Source organism: Panthera uncia, chromosome D4 (assembly GCF_023721935.1).
Source record: "Panthera uncia isolate 11264 chromosome D4, Puncia_PCG_1.0, whole genome shotgun sequence".
Taxonomy (NCBI): Eukaryota; Metazoa; Chordata; class Mammalia; order Carnivora; family Felidae; genus Panthera; species Panthera uncia.
Window position 1 is genome coordinate 44,930,485 of NC_064807.1, and position 20,793 is coordinate 44,951,277.

Below are 20,793 nucleotides of genomic sequence, written 5' to 3' on the forward strand. Positions count from 1 at the left end.
CCTCCCCCGTTCATGCTCTGTCTCTCTCTGTCCCAAAAATAAATAAAAAACGTTGGAAAAAAAAAATTAAAAAAAAAAAAGGGACATTTTTGAGGGCATCAAGGAAATTTGCATGTGGTCTGTGTATTAGTTGGTGCTGAGGAATTAATTTTAATCAGATGTGATAATGACATTGCAGTGAAAAGTACACATATTTTGGTCCATCTAATGGGTAAAATGACAAAGTCTGAGATTTGCAATCATGGAAAAGCTAACAGATGAGGCAAGCTTGACAACATTTGAATTGTTGAATCCAGGTGATGGATATATATGGGGTTCACTGTACAGTCCTCTACATCTATAATGATTGGGGATTTTATAGTGACTTCTTAAGTGGTTTACCCAGCCTCCTGAGCCCAAAGTTGAGCTGTGCCTACAGTCCACTTTGGTTGTCCTGTCATAGTCACCAGACCTGGTGGGAAGCATTTTGCCACCAACCCAGAGCCAAAAAAGCCAAATACCATTCCAGAGTGGCTTTTCCAATAGTTGCCTTCACCATATCCAGAGCTATTGATTCTGGAGCAGGCACCAAGATGCTGACCTAGATAAAGTTGATTCACCCAGCCGCCAGAGGATGGAGTGATGGCTTTTAAAAAAGATTTTTTTTCACTTTATTTTATAGGACCACCATAAGGCCTCAGACCTTCTATGATGGAAGTCACTCCTGTGCCAGAGGAGTATGCCATATTCCCATGGCTGAGCCGTTCTGCCCCAAAACGAGAGAGGTTTGTAGTCTTTCTAGAAGGTGCGCTAAAATAAGTTGTAAGGGCTTGGGGTGGCATCTAGAGTTAGACTAATTGGCTAAGCACATGGTCCCTCTTCCACCTCTCAAGCTTGCTTCTTGGGCAAGGTTTCACGAAGAGTTTCTCTGTGTCAGTAATGCCTCTCAGTCATTTATAAGCTGAATCACTCAAAGATGTAAGCTACTTTTTATAGGACTTGATTTTGCTGTCAGAAAACCTTTTTTTAAGTTTATTTATTTTGAGAGAGAGGGTGCATGTGCACACAAGCAGGGAAGAAGCAGAAAGAGGGAGAGAGAGAATCCCAAGCAGGCCCTGAGCTGTCCGCATGGAGCCCGACTCAGGGCATGACCCCATGAACCATGAGATCATGACCTGAGCTGAAACCATGAGTCGGATACTTAACTGACTGAGCCACCCTGGTGGCCCAGAATACCTTTTAAATAATTTAGTGTAGGACAGCGTATTAGTCAAGGATGTATAGTCTAGAACAAGATTACCTTGGTTCTGGGATCAAACCTCTGCTCTTCTGCTTAGTTGTGTTTTGTTGGACAACTTCTTAATGCCTCTGAGCCTCAGTTTCCCCACTTGGAAAATGAAGATAATGATAACATGTACCTGATAGAAATGTGTGAGGGATAGATAGGTTATTACTCATAAAGTGCTTTGAACTATACCTGTTATGAGACATCCAATGAGTGGTAACTGCTTTTATGAATTAAGTTATTAGTGATAATCTGTAAATTTTCAGAATGGCATCATTGACTTTTAAGATGAGTTTGGCTATTACTGTCCAGCCTCCTTTCCAGGATTATAGTAAAATCTCAGAACTACGGGGATAGCCCTACAAATGCCAGTGGAAGTACCTAACCATGCCACTCATTCAGATAATTTCAACACCTACATACGGAAAGTAAAAGAACTTTTATGTTCAACCCTGCATAATTGTGTAAAAATAGGTTCCGTGTGGTTAACAGCAAGGGCATCTTAACCTCACTGTGATCTCAAAATTCTAGAATCTGAAACCAGGAGTTGCGGGGGATCGGGGGGCAGGGAAGCCATTTCAGATATACCACTGCTTGTTGGTTCCCTCTGATTTCTGTGAAAGTAATTTTTTATTTGTTTTAAAAAAATGGAAGGTTAAGTTTGTATTTTTGTATTTGGATGTATATGTTTCTGGGTAGTTAGCAGCAGAATATATCAAAATGTTGGTGCTAGTCTTCCCTCTGAAACACAGATCTGTCCACATAATGAATTTGTTTTCCAGGGTTAATTAGATGTATATAAAATTCTCATCCATTTCCAAATGGGGGCAGCTTGGGAAGAAATAGACTAGGGAGAGATACGCTTGAGATCTTGTCCCACAGAGAAAACACTGATTTACAGTACTAGGAGTAGAGGTGTAGGGTAAGGGAAATACTAATGATGTCTTCAGAACTCATGCAAATGTGGTGGCTTGGTGATAGTTTCCAGTAACAGAGTTTGGCCTCCCTTGAGACCACATTAACTCAGCAGTTATTGGTCTAGCCAAGTCAAGGGACCCCCCCAACATTTAGAGTGCTAGGAAAGGCAGTTTAAGAAAATGGGAAAGAGGTGCCTAGGTGGTTCAGGCAGATGAGCGTCCAATTCTTCATTTCAACTCAGGTCATGATCCCAGAGTTGTGGGATGGAGCCCCCACGTTAGGCTCCACACTGAATGTTGAGCCTGCTTGGGATATTCTCTCTCTCCCTCTGTCCCACTCTCTCCCTCTCCCCATTCCCAACCCCCTCCTCCTCTTGTGTGTGTTCTCTAACTAGAAAAAAGAAAAAAGAAAAAAGAAAAATAAACCTTTGGAATATAACTTTATTCCTACATACTCTGAGAGATTTGTAAATATTGTCCAGAAATGTAAAGAGTAGATGGTGCTGCCCCTTGGTAATTATTACTTTAACTTTGAACATTCACATGACTTTTCATGTACTGATGAGGAAGAATTGTCAAGTGGCAAACAAGGTGTGAACAATGGTTGTACTGCTCTACCACTTGTGTTATATATAAAGAGGTAAATATGAAAATATTTACATGCAAATAGAGTCTTTTTGGAAAACTGACCAAAAAAACTGGTGATTTCCCTTGGGGAGGTGAATTGGTTCACTAGGACATGGGTGGAAAAAATACTCGTCACAGAATAATATCCTTTTGTAGTGTTTATCTTTTGTCCCATGTCACTTGTACCCCCAAAATATTTTCACTTCATGTCGTTTTAGGAGGTAATCTGAAGACACAGTCTTTGCAAGTTCTAACACATAAAATATATTTAGCTTGGTGATCTAATATTGCTGATAATATTTGAAGGATGGTGGTAGGTTCAGGAATTCCATCATGATTGCTCAAAACATGTAAATGAAAGCATCTTGACCTCAGACCCAGAGATCTCTCAGTCAGCCTGTGGTTTGTATCTCTGGTACATAGTGTTGAAGTTCTCTGTTCTTGTGGGGGGTGCAAAGTGACGAGACCCCAGGGTCTGTCACTGTAGCTGGTCCACACCCAAAGAAGCCTTCTCTTCTTCCTCCTCACCATCATGCACCCACCTCCCAGAGTGACGTGAGAACTTAACACGCCATAATCCAGTGTACCAAGTGGTTGTGCTATTCCTTCACTCATCTCTAGAGGTGCTCAAGTTTGGCCAGACATACAGCTTAGTTATTCAGGATTTTAAAAGACATTTAATGAAGACAGGACTGGGCTGGCTATATCTTTTAAAAACAATTTTTTAAATGTTCATTCATTTTTGAGAGAGACACAGAGCACCAGCGGGGGAGGGACAGAGAGAGAGAGAGAAAAACAGAATCTGAAGCAGCCTCCAATCTCTGAGCTGTCAGCACAGAGCCTGACGCAGGGCTTGAATTCACGAACTGGGAGATCATGACCTGAGCCGAAGTTGGATGCTCAACCAACAGAGCCACCCAGGCACCCCTAGGCTGGGTATATTCTTAATTTGGAGGTGGCGGGGGTAGGTAGGGGAAAGAGGAGTGATTTAGGCCTTTGAATTTATAACCTGTACTCTAGGGAAAAGTTTTTATTAAGCATACTCTTATTTTCAGCATAATCTGGGATAAATAAACATGATATAACATCAACTGTTCACTGTCCTATGACTTGTCACGCTTCTAAATTTGGAGTTGCCAAGGCTCTTGCCAAAATTATTTAAGAAATAGGTTAATTTGCTTATGTGGTTCCGACACATGCAGGCTAGACATACTTTGGCCTAAATTGGAGACTTTATTGACATTGAGTCTCTCCATTTTATATTTAAAGCACCCCAGGAACCTTTGTCAATTATTTGGCAAACGTGTGTAGAAGGTGCCAAAATTAACAATTGTTAGAAGACCGGTTTGGCTTTTTACACAGTGTTTACAATATGCCCAACACAGTTCTGTAATGTATACTCCTTAGCTCCTTTAACCTGCACAACACTTCTATAATACAATCTTATTACCATTTTACAGATGAGAAAACAACATACAAAGATTAAGTGAATTTCTGGCAGTGCTTAAGTAGGTTAACAGTTAAGTTTAAAAGACTTAATTTTTTTTTTTAGGACTTCATTTTTGTTTTTAATTAAAAAGGAATGTTGAAGCACAGGCTAGAAATTAATAACCTAAAGGTTAGATGTGCATTATTAATTAGATACTGGAAAAACTGATCAGGCTTTTAAATAATGTTTTTAGGGGCGCCTGGGTGGCTCAGTCGGTTAAGCGGTCGACTTCGGCTCAGGTCATGATCTCACGGTCCGTGGGTTTGAGCCCCGCGTGGGGCTCTGTGCTGACAGCTCAGAGCCTGGAGCCTGTTTCAGATTCTGTGTCTCCCTCTCTCTGACCCTCCCCCGTTCATGCTCTATCTCTCTCTGTCTCAAAAATAAATAAACGTTAAAAATAAATAAATAATGTTTTTAAAATCCATGCATAGCCTTACCATTGAAAGAGATACCACGATAAATTTATCCCTAGAGAGAAAAAACCTGCACAGCCTCATTCTGTTTCTATATGTTTGTGGAAGAGGCAACAGGCAAAAGAGATTATGAAGAAATCATCTTCTAGCCAAGAAAAGCTTTTACAACGGTCTTTAGATTGTGTATGAAAGACCTTTCAGGAGCTTGGAAACTGTTCCTAGCATGTCTTTGAGATGTGACTAGAATCAGAACCTTAGCTCAGCCTCTGGGGTGAAGAGCTCAGACTCAAATCCATATTCACAACCCAGCTTAGTCTCTTCAAGCTGTTAATAAATGAAATTAAAGTATAAAAACAAATGCCTAGTGTATAGAAAAAGCTCACTGTTTGCTTTTGTTGCTGTAAGCCATATGTGCAAGGCGCTGGGGGAACAGGATTATGTAAGGAAGGTGAGGATCCAGGAAACACATTTCCGTGATCTCCCAGGCTCTGTCTGAGGGCCTCCAGGTACTAGCCATTTATAGAAAAATACTTAATTAACTTGTTCAACATTGGGGGAAAAAAAACCAATATTAAACTGTTACTTACATTTGTATGTTTTGAGTTTGTGACTCTGTGTTTTCTAGGTCCTCATAGAGACTGCTAAAAAGTTAGGGCTCCGGTGCCACTCAAAAGGGACAATGGTCACAATTGAGGGACCTCGCTTTAGCTCCCGGGCAGAAAGCTTCATGTTCCGTACCTGGGGGGCGGATGTTATCAACATGACCACGGTTCCCGAGGTGGTTCTTGCTAAGGAGGCTGGAATTTGCTATGCAAGTATCGCCATGGCGACAGATTATGATTGCTGGAAGGAGCATGAGGAAGCGGTAGGTGGAATTTCCTTCTGAATATATACGACCTGGGTTTCCGGGTGCCACGAGAGCCATTGAGAGGGTGCCTTAACCATTTGTTTCTACTGTATTAGTTCCAGAAAGCACCTTTCTACCAGGTCTTAAAGTCAGCTTTTTATATATGGTCAAATATTTTCTATATAGTTCTCATTGGAAGATACAAAATGGTCTCCAGAGAGAAGAACAAGACACTTCTTTCCAAGGATCAACAGTAAACAGTACATTGTAGACATGTAGATGCAGTGGGAATTCATTTTGAGACTTGCGCCTTATTTTTTATTTTTTTAATGTTTATTTTTGAGAGAGAGAGAGAATACAAGCAGGGGAGGGGCAGAAAGAGAGACACAGAATTCGGAGCAGGCTCTAGGCTCTGAACAGTCAGCACAGAGCCCGACCCAGAGCTCAAACCCACGAACCATGAGATCATGACCTGAGCAGAAGTCAGACGCTTACCCAACTGAGCCACCCAGGCACCCTGAGACTTGGGCCTTATTTTAAAGATGAAAGTGTGTTTTGGTTGTAATTTCCTTATCCTGCGCTACAGGTTGTTTGTTTTCAAAGGGAAAGACCTATTACCTCTTCCTGGTAAGAGGACTCTGTGTTCATATCTGTTTAACCTGCCATGACTGGATGGATGATGCTTGGTACAGGAATATGACAGCAGACAGTCAAGCCTATAAGGGTCTAACATTCTGAGTTTTTTGGGGGCTTAGGGAGGAAGTACAGAGGTTAAGCAGACCAATGTAAGAAAACTCAGGCTTATAAAGAAATAGTATGGTGAGAAGTATATATCCAGTTGACTCAACCAAGCATTTGAAGTCTGGGAAGCCTTTCTGGTGTATGTGCGGTGGGAAAGGCAGGCATGCGTGGGTGGAGTGGAGAGGAGGGAGGGAGGCAGGCAGCGCCATGTAGGCTATATAAGGATTTCAGCGGGGAGGTTAGTAAGGAGTTCTGGGCAGGAAAGACGGCAAGGTCCAACTGGTATCTGAAGACACTGGACCACTTCAGTCAGGCTTCCAAAATAAATATTCTCATTGTGAAAAACTTCAAACAGCTACAAAAGTAGAGAGTCTAGTATAATGAACCCCCGGTTACCCATCACCCACCTTTCCAGTTACCAGCTATGGCCAGTCTTGGGTCATATAAATATACCCCTACCCGCTTCTCTCTCCCCTGCCCTCATTATTTTGAGTAAATATTTTTCTAAAGGAGTCTCTTTTATTTTTTTAAATAAAATAACAAAATAACCACAATACCATTATTGTACCCCAAAATACTGATATGAATTCCTAGTGTAATCAAATATCTAGACTGTTTACATTTTCCTTCCAGTCTTCTACAACCATTCACATCAGGGTCCCTTATAACCCATACATTGCATTTGAATGATATGCCTTTTTTTGTTTTGTTTTGAGAGAGAGCATGCAAGCTTGTGTGGGAAGGGCAAAGGGAGAGGGAGAGAGAATCTTAAGTAGACTCCACACTCAGCACAGAGCCCAACACAGGGCTCGATCTCACAACCGTGAGATCATGTGCTGAGCTGAAATCAAGAGTCAGACACTTAACCAACTGAGCCACCCGGGTGCCCCTGGAATGATACACCTCTTATATCTCTTTCAATCTAATATTCCCCTGTCTTTTCACTCCTTGGATTTTACTTGAAGAAACTGGATCATTTGTCTTGTCCTCTATCTCATTTTAAAATAGAGAAAGGGAGTGCTTGCTTCAGCAGCACATAGACTAAAATAGAGAAAGGGACAAAAGTACAGTCAAGGAGTTTTGAAGTAAAGAACAAGTACAGGGCTGGCTGTTCTGAGCACATGTAGGGGAACTGACATCTTCTCCAAGGTGACCCTTCCCACTACGTCAGAACTGCTTGTTTCACCGTCCATTTTCATACAAAACCGAATAAGATATTCTTGCTGTCTGTCCATCTGTGTATATGGGGTTTGGGTTATACCTGAACACAGGTTCCTTGTTTTGCATCAGTAGCTTGGTGTGTAAGAGACTTCCAGATCCTGACACAGCATAATCTCTGACTTGGCAGCTCTGGTCACCTAAGGGACAGCTCAGACTTGTGGTGTTGAGAAGCTGCCTCCAATTAGCAGGAGGCTCCAGCCCCTGCCACTACCCAAGAGCAGATTGCTTCCTGCCTGTGGCTTTCTGCTCAGTCTCGTAACATCGGTCTCCTCTGCAGAGCAAATGGTGCTTTCCTTTACTACATGAGGTTTGGAAAGCAGTCAGTTGGAGTCGCTTGAGTTGAAAGCAGAGAAACTGAGCTGGGTGTAAGTGGTAAGGCATGAAGGCAGATAATGCTGAATGCCACAAGAAAAGCATAGATGAAGTTCGCCGCATCGTCAACCAGCCATGTGTGTCACTGTGCTTTAGACCAGATGTGCAGCCTGGCGTGGTGTGAAGATCTGGGAGTTGCCTAAACCTGCTGTCAAATTCCTGTTGCTCCATTTACTTGTAAGATGGGGCAGGTTATTTGATCCATTTACTCTTCTGTGGGATGGAGCCAAAGGTGAGAGGGAGGCGTATATAGTTTTGACCTTGCAGGATTTCTGGGAGAATTAAACCAAATGATATATGTTGAGCAAGTACCATAGTGCTGGCTCCTATGCAGGGGTGGTCATCGGATGGCAGCTATGACGGAGGGGGGTGCAGAAGTGTGAAGAAAACTTGACATTTGAGCTAGACATTAAACAGAGGATTTAGAGGGGCGCCTGGGTGGCTCAGTCGGTTAAGCATCTGACTTCGGCTCAGGTTGTGATCTCATGGTTCATAAGATCGAACCCCACATTGGGCTTTGCAGGGCCTGTTTGGGATCCTCTCTTTCTCTCCCTCTCTGCCCCTCCCTTGCTCTAGCTCTCACTTGCTCTTTCTCAAAAATAAATAATAAACTTTAAACAGAGGGTTAGATTTTATTATGAGGAGGTTAGTAGAGTGGGCATTTTAGGTAGAACCCAACATTAGGAACAAAGAAAAGAGAGGTCAGAGTCTATATAGAAATATCAGTCAAAAGGAAAAGCGTAAGGAAAAAAAAAGCAAATATAAGGTAAATCCCTTGGGTGCTTCATGAGCCTGCCCTGGAAGACTCTGCTTAAAATATGCCTCTCCATGTACCTGGCAGCACCCAGCCCGTCACTGCTTCGTATCCCCGCAGTGAACGGTGCCCATCATTTTTTTCCAAAACACACCTCAGTGTTTGTGGGAGGGATTTGGACTTTATATAAACACCAGGAAATAAGTAGTAAAGTATTACAGTCCTTGTGTCCCTGAACCTCAGATACGTTCTGAAGTATAGTGAGGTGTGACAAATATTCCACCTCTAATTATCCATTTTACATTCACAATTTTCAGCTTCCTTATGAAGCAATTTCAGTCATATACAAAAGTAGATAATAGTATGAGCTTTTGTAAATCAACACCCAGCTTCATCTGTGAACATACCAACTTAATGGCCAACCATATTTCATCTGTACTCTGATCCATAATTTTATCCATAGACACCTAACATACATTATCATCACTTTCCAACAATTCCTTAACCTATCGAGGCAGAGTTCACGTTTCTAGTGGTCTCTAATACCACAGTTTTTTACTTCCAAGTGTTCTGAGAAGAAACCAGGTCTTTTGATCTATAGAGTTTCCCACCAGAGTTTCCCACCATCTGGATCACTGAAATCATCTCCTTGGGGTAGTTTGAAAGATTTCTCTGTCTGCTGTATTATTTTCTGTAAATTGACAGCTGGTTCTAAAGATTTTTTGATCCAGTTCAGGCCTCAGATGTAGTGTTTAGTTTTCCCATCAGGAAGCTCATTAAAGTGGACTATTTGTTTGGTTTGGGATTTTTTTGTTGTTGTTTCTGTGATATTAGCAGCTCATCCATTAATTCATTGGGAGCTATAAAAATGATGAGACTCTGATTCGTCTTGAAGACGTCTCTAAAGGGAAACGTGCTGGAGCATCTGGGTGGCTCAGTCTGTTAAATGTCAGACTCAGGTCATGATCTTGCAGTTCATGGGTTTGAGCCCCTGCATCAGGCCCTCTGCTGACAGCCTGGAGTCTACTTCAGATTCTGTGTCTCCCTTGCTCTCTACCCCTCCCCCACTCATGCACTCGCTCTCTCTCAAAAAATGAATAAACATTAAAAAAGATTTTTTTTTTTAATTTACATCCAAGTTAGTTAGCATATAGTGCAACAGTGATTTCAGGAGTAGATTCCTTAAAGCCCCTTACCCATTTAGCCCATCCCCCCTCCAGTAACCCTCTGTTTGTTCTCCATATTCAAGAGTCTCTTATGTTTTATCCCTCTCCCTGTTTTTATATTATTTTTGCTTCCCTTGTGTTCATCTGTTCTGTGTCTTAAAGTCCTCGTATGAGTGAAGTCCTATGATATTTGTCTTTCTCTGACTAATTTAGCATAATACTCTCTCGTTCCATCCACATAGTTGCGAATGGCAAGATTTCATTCTTTTTGATTGCCGAGTAATAAATACTCCATTGTATATATATACCACATCTTCTTTATCCATTCATCCATCGATGGACATTTGCGCTCTTTCCATACTTTGGCTATTGTTGATAGTGCTGCTATAAACATTGGGGGGCATGTGCCCCTTCGAAACAGCATGTATCCCTTGGATAAATACCTGATAGTGCAATTGCTGGATCATAAGGTAGTTCTATTAAAAAAAAAAATTTTTTTAAGAGAAATGTGCTCATCTTCTGACTGGTTAGCCAGTGTAGCAATGGTTTTAAGACTGGGATCCATTTTACTGTGGATGTGAGGAGAATTAGCCACATCTTTCCAGACCATGCTAACACATACTTCTGAGATGGTTTCTCAGACATTATATTGAGAACCAGTGGTGCTTTTCAGAGATGTCATTAGGTTTCTCCAAGACCTTCCCCCTGGAAGCAAGACTGCCTTGAAAAATGCAGAGCTGGTGCTCAGGGGATTGGAATTGGAGTAAACTGACTTCACAGATGAGGTAGAAACTCAGGAAAATGGTCTGCGAAAAGCAGTGGAATTCTAAATTGCTAGTAACATCCTGTGCTGTTGTTTCTCTAGGTTTCAGTGGACCGGGTCTTAAAGACCCTGAAAGAAAATGCCAATAAAGCCAAAAGTTTACTCCTCACTACCATACCTCAGATAGGGTCCATGGAATGGTCAGAAACCCTCCAGAACCTGAAGGTAAGTATCCTTAGCTATCTTCAAGCAGACCCTTCCATAGACCTTCAGCTGCCTTTTTCTCTTATTTTCACTTCACCTTGATTTAGCCCGTCATGTATTTTATACTAGTCTAGAATTTCTCTACAAGTTTTCATGCTCTTTACTATCATACTAAAATTGAGTAGTTTTATATTTTGGCTAATAATGCAAGACTGTTGAAAGTCGAGGTGGTGAGAGTTTTATTATCTAGTCCGCCAGGTTCTTAACATTGTCATGCTTTGCAAGGTATCACTAAGTCATACTTTAAAGAAGATTGATTGTGCTTATTGTGCACATGGCTTACATTGTTGACAAAGCTATTTGCTGTTTGGCAGATCCATGCAAAATTTAAAGCCAAAACACTAAGATAGCAATACCAAAACGGTGCCAAGGAATGTCTACCTAGGGCTGATGTTGTATCAAATTAAGACAGTGATTAATTATAAACATGGGATGGGTTGTAGATTGGTAGCTTTTCAACTCTAGTAGTCATTCCCAGAATATAATTTAAACAGACTGCTAAACTCAGAGACTCATGATTTTTACTTGGACATTTTGTGACTCTCATGATTAACCCCATTGGATAAGGAATTGCCTCAAATTGATTGGATATTATATTCCCCTACTATCCAGAGAAGATAACTAGCATGTTCTAAGGTCTAGAACACACCTGTACTCTTGGATCTTATGACAGGTAGTTGAGAGAGGATTTGAAAAGTTGGTAAAAGCCCTCCCTACCTGAACTGCTACTACCAAGGAGCCCTGGAATGAGAGCCACGATTTCAGTGTGATGAAGACACCGTGTGGTGGTCAGTGATGGACAACTGCTGGGCTTAGAGGAACCATGATTTGGAGTGGATGCTGACTGCATGGTGTAAATGCTCCAGCACAGCTGATTTCAAGCTGTCCACACAAAGCCATTGATAGATACACAGAGCTGGTTCTTGCAAACTGATATAGCAGGCTGCAGCACACCCTATAACAAGATGTCTGTCAGCCTTAAGGACTGGCAAAGTCAAGAATATTGGAATTTGTATTCTGTTTTCCCACTAGACTTCAAGTCCATAAGGGACAGGAAATACATGTGTTGGTTTCAACCTGTATACCTAGGAGATACATGTTCTTAAGTAAGTAAACGATAGCCCTTTTCCCCCATCATAATTGAATGCAGGCAATCCTTACTATAATTGAGAAGGAAAGGGAAACAATAATTTCTAAGAATAGGGAGTGTTATAACCAGAAACCGTTATATTTCCCTGAGTGTGGTGCAGTAGGAGCAGCATAACGTTAGCTTGTCTAAACAAGCACACTATTGATTGTGGGAAATATGACTCATACTTTTGCAGCTGCTGAGGCTAATGTCACCTGCAAAATATGATGGGTTGTTTTTTTTTTCTTTAGGTTTTCCAACTGACCGTATTTTGACCATGGTCTTTTAAATTTGAAGATAATTTCCCAAGCAATAAATTATTTCAGCCTCATTTTTAAGTAAAAAATGCTTGAATGGTAGAAATTCATGTGTTCCTTTCCTTCTGAGAAACTTCTGAAAGTATGTAAAAATAGTGTATTTCTGTATATATGCATTTTTAAAGAGGGTTAATATGTGTAGCTTTCATCAGATTCTCAGGAAAGAAATTGATCATCAGATTCTGAAGAAAATAAAGAATTGCTGCTCTAGACAAAACTAAGAATCATGACCTCCATTCTGTCACATTAAGGGACACCCTACTAATAACCGCTTATTCTTTTGGGGTTTTCTGGGGTAGCATGTTCAGACCTCTGTACACTGAAATGTGTATCATCCATTCACTCATGCATTTCAGAAACACTTAGTACCCGTTATGTGTCCAGCTGTGGTTTATAAAGATATATAAGACTTGCTGTGATAAAGAAGATCCTATTATGTTTGGAGATACCAGTATGTTAAAATTTCAAGGATTTTTTCCAGTGGGATAAGGTGAATGACAGAGATTGCGTTAAATTAATCGAGGCTGGAGGTTGGTGCATAAAATGTGTCCTAGTGGATGTGAAAGGGGATAGAGATCTGAGAGAATCTGAACAACCTTCTTGAAATAAACACACTTTACAGGAAAGGAGAGAGAGAGACAGAGGAACAAAGAGTTATGAGCTATGTCCCAAGTCCCACCTCTGGTTGGTTGTTTTTAAGCTTTGGTGAACATGAGAATTTTCTGAGGAGTGTACACCATGAGTCCTCACTCTCTGAAATCAAAATCTGGTTTGGGGCACCTGGGTGGCTTAGTCGGTTAAGCATCCGACTGTGGCTCAGGTCACTGTCTTGAGGTCTGTCAGTTCAAGCCCTGTGTTGGGCCCTGTGCTGATAGCTCAGAGCTGGAGCCTGTTTCAGACCCTGTCTCCTTCTCTTGGCCTCCCCTTCTCGTGCTCTCTCTCTCTCAAAAATAAACATTAAAATCAAAATCTGGTTTGTAATAAGTACTCCAGGTGATTATCCTGATCCTAAGAATCAATACCTACAGCAAGTGCTTGGTTAACTGTAATCTATGCCTGCTTTCTTCCTTTTAGAATACAGCCCAGTTTTCTGTTTTATTACCAAGACATTAAAAGAGCGTGGCTGCCTAGAAGACCAGAAGACTTTCTAATTCCAGTCATTTGGGAAATTTCTGCCTAGTTAATGGAAAAAACATGGAAAGACATGCAGCTCTCGTGCCCCTGCCTGCTAAGGAAGAACATGACAAGACATGCACATATCAGAAATGCCTTCTAGAAGGCTTGGACTGCTTCAGAAAACAGAAGGAAAGCAAATCACCAGTTAAACACGTGGAAAAATTCTTAAAAAGACAAGACCCCATTTGCCCTTCCCCCAGTAGGTTTGTAATAATACAGGGTAGGAGATAACATCCAGCTTCCTATGTTACCAAGGAAATATGAAGAAGAACTGGAATTCTTAGACTATTTATTGGTGTAACTGTAAATTCATACAGTCTTTCTGGAGGGCAGTTTGGTAAAATTCCTACAGTTTTAAAAAGTTTTAAAAATACTTACACCCTATGTGCTGGCTACTCTAGTCCTAGGACTTTATCTTTATAAAATTATCAGAGATACAAAGAATTATGTATAAAGAAGGATGTCTAATATAGTTTTAGTTATAATAACAAATATACAAAACAATCTGAATATCCAACAGTTGGAGGTAAATTATGACCTAGCTCTAATTAGATTGTGAAGCAGCCAAGTAAAGATCATGTTTTCACATATTTAATGTCCTAAAGAAATGACTGCTCTGTAATATGAAATGACAAAAGGATATGCGTAAGCATTTTACATTGCTAATTTTGTCTTTAAATTCTGCATTGATGTATAAAAAGACTAGAAATGAATATATTATAATCTTTTGTTACCATATTTGGGGGAGGGAAACAATTTAATTTTCTTTATATTTTTCTGTGTCTTCACATTTTTCTACAGTGAATATACTCAAATGGTAAAGCTGTCTTAAAAATAAAAAAGACCCAGTTCTTGAAAAAATACAGGTGTAATGATACAAAATTTAAGATGGTAATTCTAAGAAGAGTTCTGTTTGAGTTCGATCTTCATGAGTGACTGTACAGTCAGAACGATATTTGGGCCTGCCACAACTTGAGAAAAACTGGGTGTTTAATACTCAGATAGTCTTAAACCATGTAAGAGACTATATACACACATTATAGTGTGTCAGGTATTTTTAAAATTAATATTTGATCTTTGTTTCTACTTTTTGAGTTGATGAATTATTTTACATGAGTTAGTGGTTTAGATTTTTTCATAAAATAGAAGCTTGCTTCTTACACTGCTTTTTGTTAATTTTATAGGAATGTGTTTTGTTCTGTCACAGGGAGATCTTTTTTTTTTTCCTCAGAATTATTACTTTTCACTGTGGGCTGTTACTGGATCCTTTAGTGATATATCCTGTTTAAAGAGTCTGTAAAGTCCATGTGTTTGTGTCTAGGAGATTGGCTTCAAGATAATCTGCTAATTATAAACAATAAAATAAACCAGTTACCCCCAGCATTAAAACATGGAGCTGTTTGGGTTACATGTGATTATGACTCTCGCATTCTCCAATACAGTGATTCAACTCTGGTTGCGCATTAGAGATGCACAGATGGCCTAATGAATCTGAACCCAGGGTTGTCTGGGTCTGTAAACCCTGATTCACTACTCTGTAATACTATGCCTTCCTTTCCTTCATTCTTAGAAGTCTGAGGATATCAAGGCAAAAACGTGGGCATTTTTCTTGCTGCCTTCAGAAAGCACAGTTTTCCCCCAATGACTTATGTACTTTTCTTGATTCAGTAGCCTTTTCTAGCAACCTCATTTTCAGAGTTCTCATTTGGCATATACTCCTGTCTTTTTGTTGTTACCCATCAGTCAGTCTTTTTTTTTTTTTTTTTCATTTTTTTAAAATGTTTATTTTTGAGAAAGAGCATGAGCAAAGGGGGGGCATTTTAAGTTTATTTATTTTGGGGCACTGGGTGGCTCCGTTGGTTAAGCGTCCGACTTCAGCTTAGGTCATGATCTCATGGTTTTAGGGATTCAAGCTTCACATAGGGCTCTGTGCAGACAGCTGGAGCCTGGAGCCTGCTTCAGATCCTGTGTCTCCCTCTCTCTCTCTCTGCCCTTCCCCTGCTCGCTCGCTCGCTCTCTCAAAAAATAAACATTAAAAAAATTAAAGTTTACTTATTTTGAGAAATAGCATGCACATGCACGAGCAGGAGAGGGGCAGAGAGAGGTAGAGCTAGAATCCCAAGCAGGCTCCTAGCCATCAGCGCAGAGGCAGATTCAGGGCTGAAACTCAGGAACAATGAGATCATGACCTGAGTTGAGATCAAAAGTCAGATGCTTAACCACATGAGCCACCCACGTGCCCCAGCTGATACCTTATTCTTAAGGACTATGTAGACTTTCTTCCTGGGATGCTTTTTACATGATCTTTCACTTTTTTTTTTTTTTTTTTTAGCTACAAAATTAAGGGAACGCATTGGTCAGTTTTGAAATATTTTCATTTTCCCTAGTGAAGGTTATGGGCGTAATGGAAAAGTTGTAGCATAGTGACTTAACCCTCTGGAAGAGTGCCAAGTTACTGATTTGTGCATTTGCATCTACTTAAAAACTTTATTGATAATGCATTGTTTTGCATTGTTTTTCATGATTTTGTGGATAAACCAGAATCCTTCATATGTAGAGTGTTAACCAAAAAAGGAGAAGGCTGGAATACCAGGGTTATATTTGAAACCTGACATGTTTTGCAAGTTAGCCTGAGTGCATTCTGGAGTTGTTTATAGTAGGCAAAAGCTTAGGAATGGCTAAAATTCTCAAAGGAGTGGGGGCATCTAAATAAGATACATCAGCTCAAATAAATGATGTGTATCTTTATGCACCAGAATGGAATGATGTCTGTTACAAGTGGAAGTCAGAAAAATACTGGATGTGTGGATAGTGTATTTATGCTTTATGTTCATAGAAAGTTTCTGGTAAGAAGCTTGGTGATAACCTCTGAGGTATGAATCAAGAGATCTACTGTGTACTTCATGTCTTTCTGCACTGTTTGAGCTTTTTACTGTAAGCATCTACTCTCTTAAATTGATACCTTTAAAAAAAAAGTTTATTTGAGAGAGAGCATGTGCAGGAGGGGCAGAGGGAAGGGGTGGGGGGCGGGGAGAGAATCCTAAGCAGGCTCCACACGGTCAGTCTGAAACCCCAATGCGGGACTTAAACTCCCAAACTGTGAGGTCATGACTTGAGCCAAAATCAAGAGTTGGATAGTTTAACCCACTGAATCACCCAGGTGCCCCTTAAATTGATACCTTTTAAGGAGTGGACTCTAGAGGAGACCTGGCTTTGTAAAATAAAATAATCTCTCTTAGTTTGACATTGAATTCTGTTAAATCATGTCTGGAACACTATCCAGTTCTGGGCACAACATTTTTAGAACACTGACCATCTAAAAAGCACCAGTTTAGGAAGGTGTGAGGATTGGGAAGACCATGCCACATAAGTAGTGGTTAAAGGAATTGAGAATTTCTAACCATTGAAGGGAAAACTTTTGAGAATTTCCAATATATAAAGGGCTATCATTCAGTTAAGGACTTCCCTATCTCCCTCACTCTTTGATAAACCTCCATAAAAGCAGGAACTGTGTCTCTGGAATCCTCAGTTCCTTGTGCTTGGCACAAGTTCAGTGAATATTTGCATCTATGAAAATCTGATCATTCCTGTGTAATTCTGACCTGGTCAAAGACCTCACTCTAGTGGTTGCCCATCTCTCCATGCTCAAATTTTCCCTCTTTGCATCATTTCTCTCTGCACACAAATAATGCTGTTACTTTCTCCCATTAAAAAAGAATTCTTGGCCACAATCCAGTATGCTGTTTGTCTTACTGCTTTGCCTTTCATTGGAATATAACCCCCAAAGATCTATTCTGTCTCCAATTCCTCCTCCTTTCTTCAGCTCACTCCAATCTAGCTTTTCCAGCACTCTACTTTCAGCACCACCACTACCACCATTTTCAAGGTCACCTCCTTACTAAATCAGTCAGTTCTAAGATTTCATCTTTCTTTTTCTATCAGACACATTTGATAGATTTCATCTGTCCCTCCTCCTTGATAAATACTCCTCACATGGCTTCCAAGGATGCTACAGTCAGTTTTCCTTCTACGTCAATGGTTGCTACTCAATCTTCTTTCCTGATTCCTGCTGTTCTCTCAGATCTTTTAATGTTACCTGCCCCAGGGCTCAATTCTTGGACTTCTCTATCTTCACTCATTCCTCAGTGACTGTTTCCCATCTCCACCCCCACCCTTGCCGCCACCAAATCTCTGCCATTTCTTGGTAGTTGGCAGTTTTATGGTTCTGGTCCCTCAGACCAAAATCATGGAGTTATCCTGGACTCTTCAAAACCCACATTCACACCAGGAAGAGGTTTATTCATTCTATCATCCAAAATATATCCAGAAACTGACACCCTCACAACAGCTACTACCTCTACCCTGGTCTGAGCCACTCACCTCTCACCTGGGTGCTGTGATATTCTAACTGGTCCTCTTTTCTTCTTCTCTAGTCCCATACAGCAACCCAGGATCCAAAATGATCCTTGTAAAACATGAGTCATTCCTTTGCTCAAACTCTCTTTCACTCAGAATAAGAGCCTAAATCCTCACAATAGTCCATGAGTCCTCATGGAATCTGCACATGTCCCTCATCTCTGACTTCCTACCAACCATCCTCTGTACCACCGGCCTTGCTTTTCCTGGAGCAGATCAGGCCCTCTCCTGCCTTTAATACCAGAGTATTTGCTTTATATTCCTTCTACTTGGAAAACTTCTAGATAACCACGTGGTTCACTCTATCACCTTCCAATCTCTGCTCAAAAATCACAGTGCATCAACCCAACATCCTATTTTAATGGAGGGCAATGATTCTCACTCCACAGCCCCTGCCCTCCTGCCCATTCCCACATGACTCAATTTTTTTCTTCCATAAGCTATTAACACCTCCCAACAAATCTAATATTTATTTGTGTTTGCTTGTTTGATTTTTGATAACTTCCACCCCCATTCCCTAGAAATGTACACACTGTGAAGGCAGAAATCTTGCTCACTGATAGATATCCCAAGGGACCAGGAAGTGGCACTTGGTAGGCTTTCAAGCCAATACTATTTTGAATGTACGGCTTCTTATTGATTATCACAATTTGCAAAGCCCTGCATGTCCTGACATATTCTGGCTTACTCCAGCCTCTTCTATCTCCCACACCTGACAGCACTACAGACTAGTGCTATCCCTAGAAATATAATGTGAGCCAATATGTAATTTTAAATCTAGGAGCCACATTTTTTAAAAGCCAACTAATTATAATAATATATTTACTTACTCTATCCAAAATATGTCAACATGTAATCAGTAGTGAAAAGTCAAAAAATTTTACACACCTTTGCAAATACTAAATCTTTGGAATCAGATGTGTATTTTACACTTACCAGCACATCTCAAATCTGATGCTAAACTTTCATTAGAAGTAATTTGATGTTATTAAATTTTATAAATTTTACTATGAAAAAGTAGATCCACGTACCCATCATTGCAAGTATATTGAAACATCAGTTTTTAACTGAGGGCTGATGGGGGGCGGGACGGAGGGGAGGGTGGGTGATGGGTATTGAGGAGGGCACCTTTTGGGATGAGCACTGGGTGTTGTATGGAAACCAATTTGACAATAAATTTCATATACTGAAAAAAAAATAAAAAATAAGAGTAAAAAAAAACCTATCAGTTTTTAAATTTAAGTTATGTGCTAAAATTACAAATTGTTTCTCAGTCAAGTAAATTTATTTCAAGTGTTCGACAGCCACATGTGTCTAATGGCCGCCATATCAGAGCAGCTCTTAGACTTCTGGTCCAAGCAGGATACCCCCCTCTTACTTCTGCCCTTTGTTGTCTCTCCACCTGACTGCTCCACCACCACCCTCTTTCATCTGCCTCACTTGGCTGGCTGTCCTTCCTTTTGTGTTCCCCAAACACCCTGTTCACACTGTATTAAATTGCCTGATTGTCCAGTTAGCATAGTGACTGACACATAAGCATTACTATATATATTTGTGAAATGTATACACCCATTATGCTTCTGCCTATTGAAATTTTAGTGATGCTTCCATTTCCATTTCAAATCACTTCTCCCTAGGACTAGAGTCTGGCTCCTTGTAACAGTTCAATTCAGGATAAAGATCATAGTGTCCTGGCATGGCAGAAACCAAAAGTCCATGTTTTTCAAGAAGGGAAAGAATATATTTACAGATAGTATGTTGGTGCCCTAATTAACGTTACTAGAGCCCTTTACCCATTCTATTTTGCCCATTTATATCCCCTTGTTATCTCAGCAGAGGTGGGGGTGAATCAAGGTTTAATACAGTTAAAAAATACTTACGATGGAGGGAATTAGGAATTCTGGGTACTGAATTCTGAGTTGACAAAAAATACATATATGTAATTTATTCTGTTGCCTTGACAATTATTTTTACACATTTCTCTTGTTCATCTTGTCATGTAATCTGTCTTCCCAAGGAGACTGTAGGTTTCTATAAATTATGGATTGATTTAGATGCCATTCCCAAGGTGCCCATGTCTTATTACATTTAATGAGCAACAAATAAAAAGTTGTTGGTTTTGCCTCAATCAGTAGTGTAAACTGAACACTCACATAAACTGAACAGCTTGTGATATCAATAGGATCCTGAAAAAATGATTTTTGAAAAAGTACAGACACTGAAATATTTTAAGTGTTTCAGAACTGAAAAAAGAGATGTGTGCTTGATTCCATAAGTATTTTGTAGCAAAGCACATTTTTTTCAGAATAAAAACAAATGCATTTGATGATTTCATTTAGGGAAAATTAACAGGAAATTGTCAGTGTTTTCAAATGATGCCCTCAGCTTTACAGATGATTCAGGTTTAAAAAGTCTACACATCGGAATGTGATGATGCATTTGTTAACTGCTCTTTTTGACCTCATTTTAGCAAAATTCCTTCCCTGTAAGAATCAAGATTACAAGGTTAAAGCAGTAAGTAATAGCAAAGTCAATTCCAAATGTGTAAGAGAATACAAAGAATAGTAATGAACCTTTATCTATTACCTGGCTTCAAGAATTATCTCATAGCCTATATGTTTCTTCTATACTATACTCCTCACATGTTATTTTGAAGCATTTTACATACATTATATAATTTCAACCATGAGTATTTCAATGTTACATCTAAAAGATCACTATTTTTAAGATAGGCACAATGCCATTGGCACACATTTGAAAATAAATTAAAATTCCTTAGTGACATCAAATATGCAGTGAATATTCAAAACTTCACATATCTCCTGAATGCCACTTTTTTTTTTTTTTACATATTCTTTATTTGAATCAGGATCCAGTTAAATTCCACACATAGCAATTGGTTTGTATGTATTTTATG

The 20,793-nt window shown here is 39.9% G+C and overlaps 1 protein-coding gene and 1 long non-coding RNA gene across 5 annotated transcripts in view; one reads left to right on the forward strand and one right to left on the reverse strand.

Annotated features, from left to right (window-relative positions):
- The window catches only part of MTAP (methylthioadenosine phosphorylase), a 42,226-nt gene extending 27,373 nt beyond the window's left edge, over window positions 1–14,853 (forward strand). For 3 of the 4 annotated variants that reach the window (XM_049620988.1, XM_049620764.1, XM_049620839.1), the window contains 4 exons: window positions 662–764; window positions 5,336–5,575; window positions 10,677–10,799; window positions 13,359–14,853. In XM_049620988.1, coding sequence (XP_049476945.1) covers window positions 662–764; window positions 5,336–5,575; window positions 10,677–10,799; window positions 13,359–13,397 — 505 coding nt within the window. In that variant the 3' untranslated portion in view covers window positions 13,398–14,853. The remainder of the gene's footprint in view (window positions 1–661; window positions 765–5,335; window positions 5,576–10,676; window positions 10,800–13,358) is intronic. The other variant, XM_049620913.1, reaches the window with a different exon arrangement.
- Window positions 1–20,793, reverse strand: part of LOC125915510 (uncharacterized) — a 36,577-nt gene that overhangs the window by 1,933 nt on the left and 13,851 nt on the right. Inside the window, exon 3 of the long non-coding RNA XR_007455688.1 lies at window positions 1,280–1,397. This is a non-coding gene — a long non-coding RNA (uncharacterized LOC125915510). The remainder of the gene's footprint in view (window positions 1–1,279; window positions 1,398–20,793) is intronic.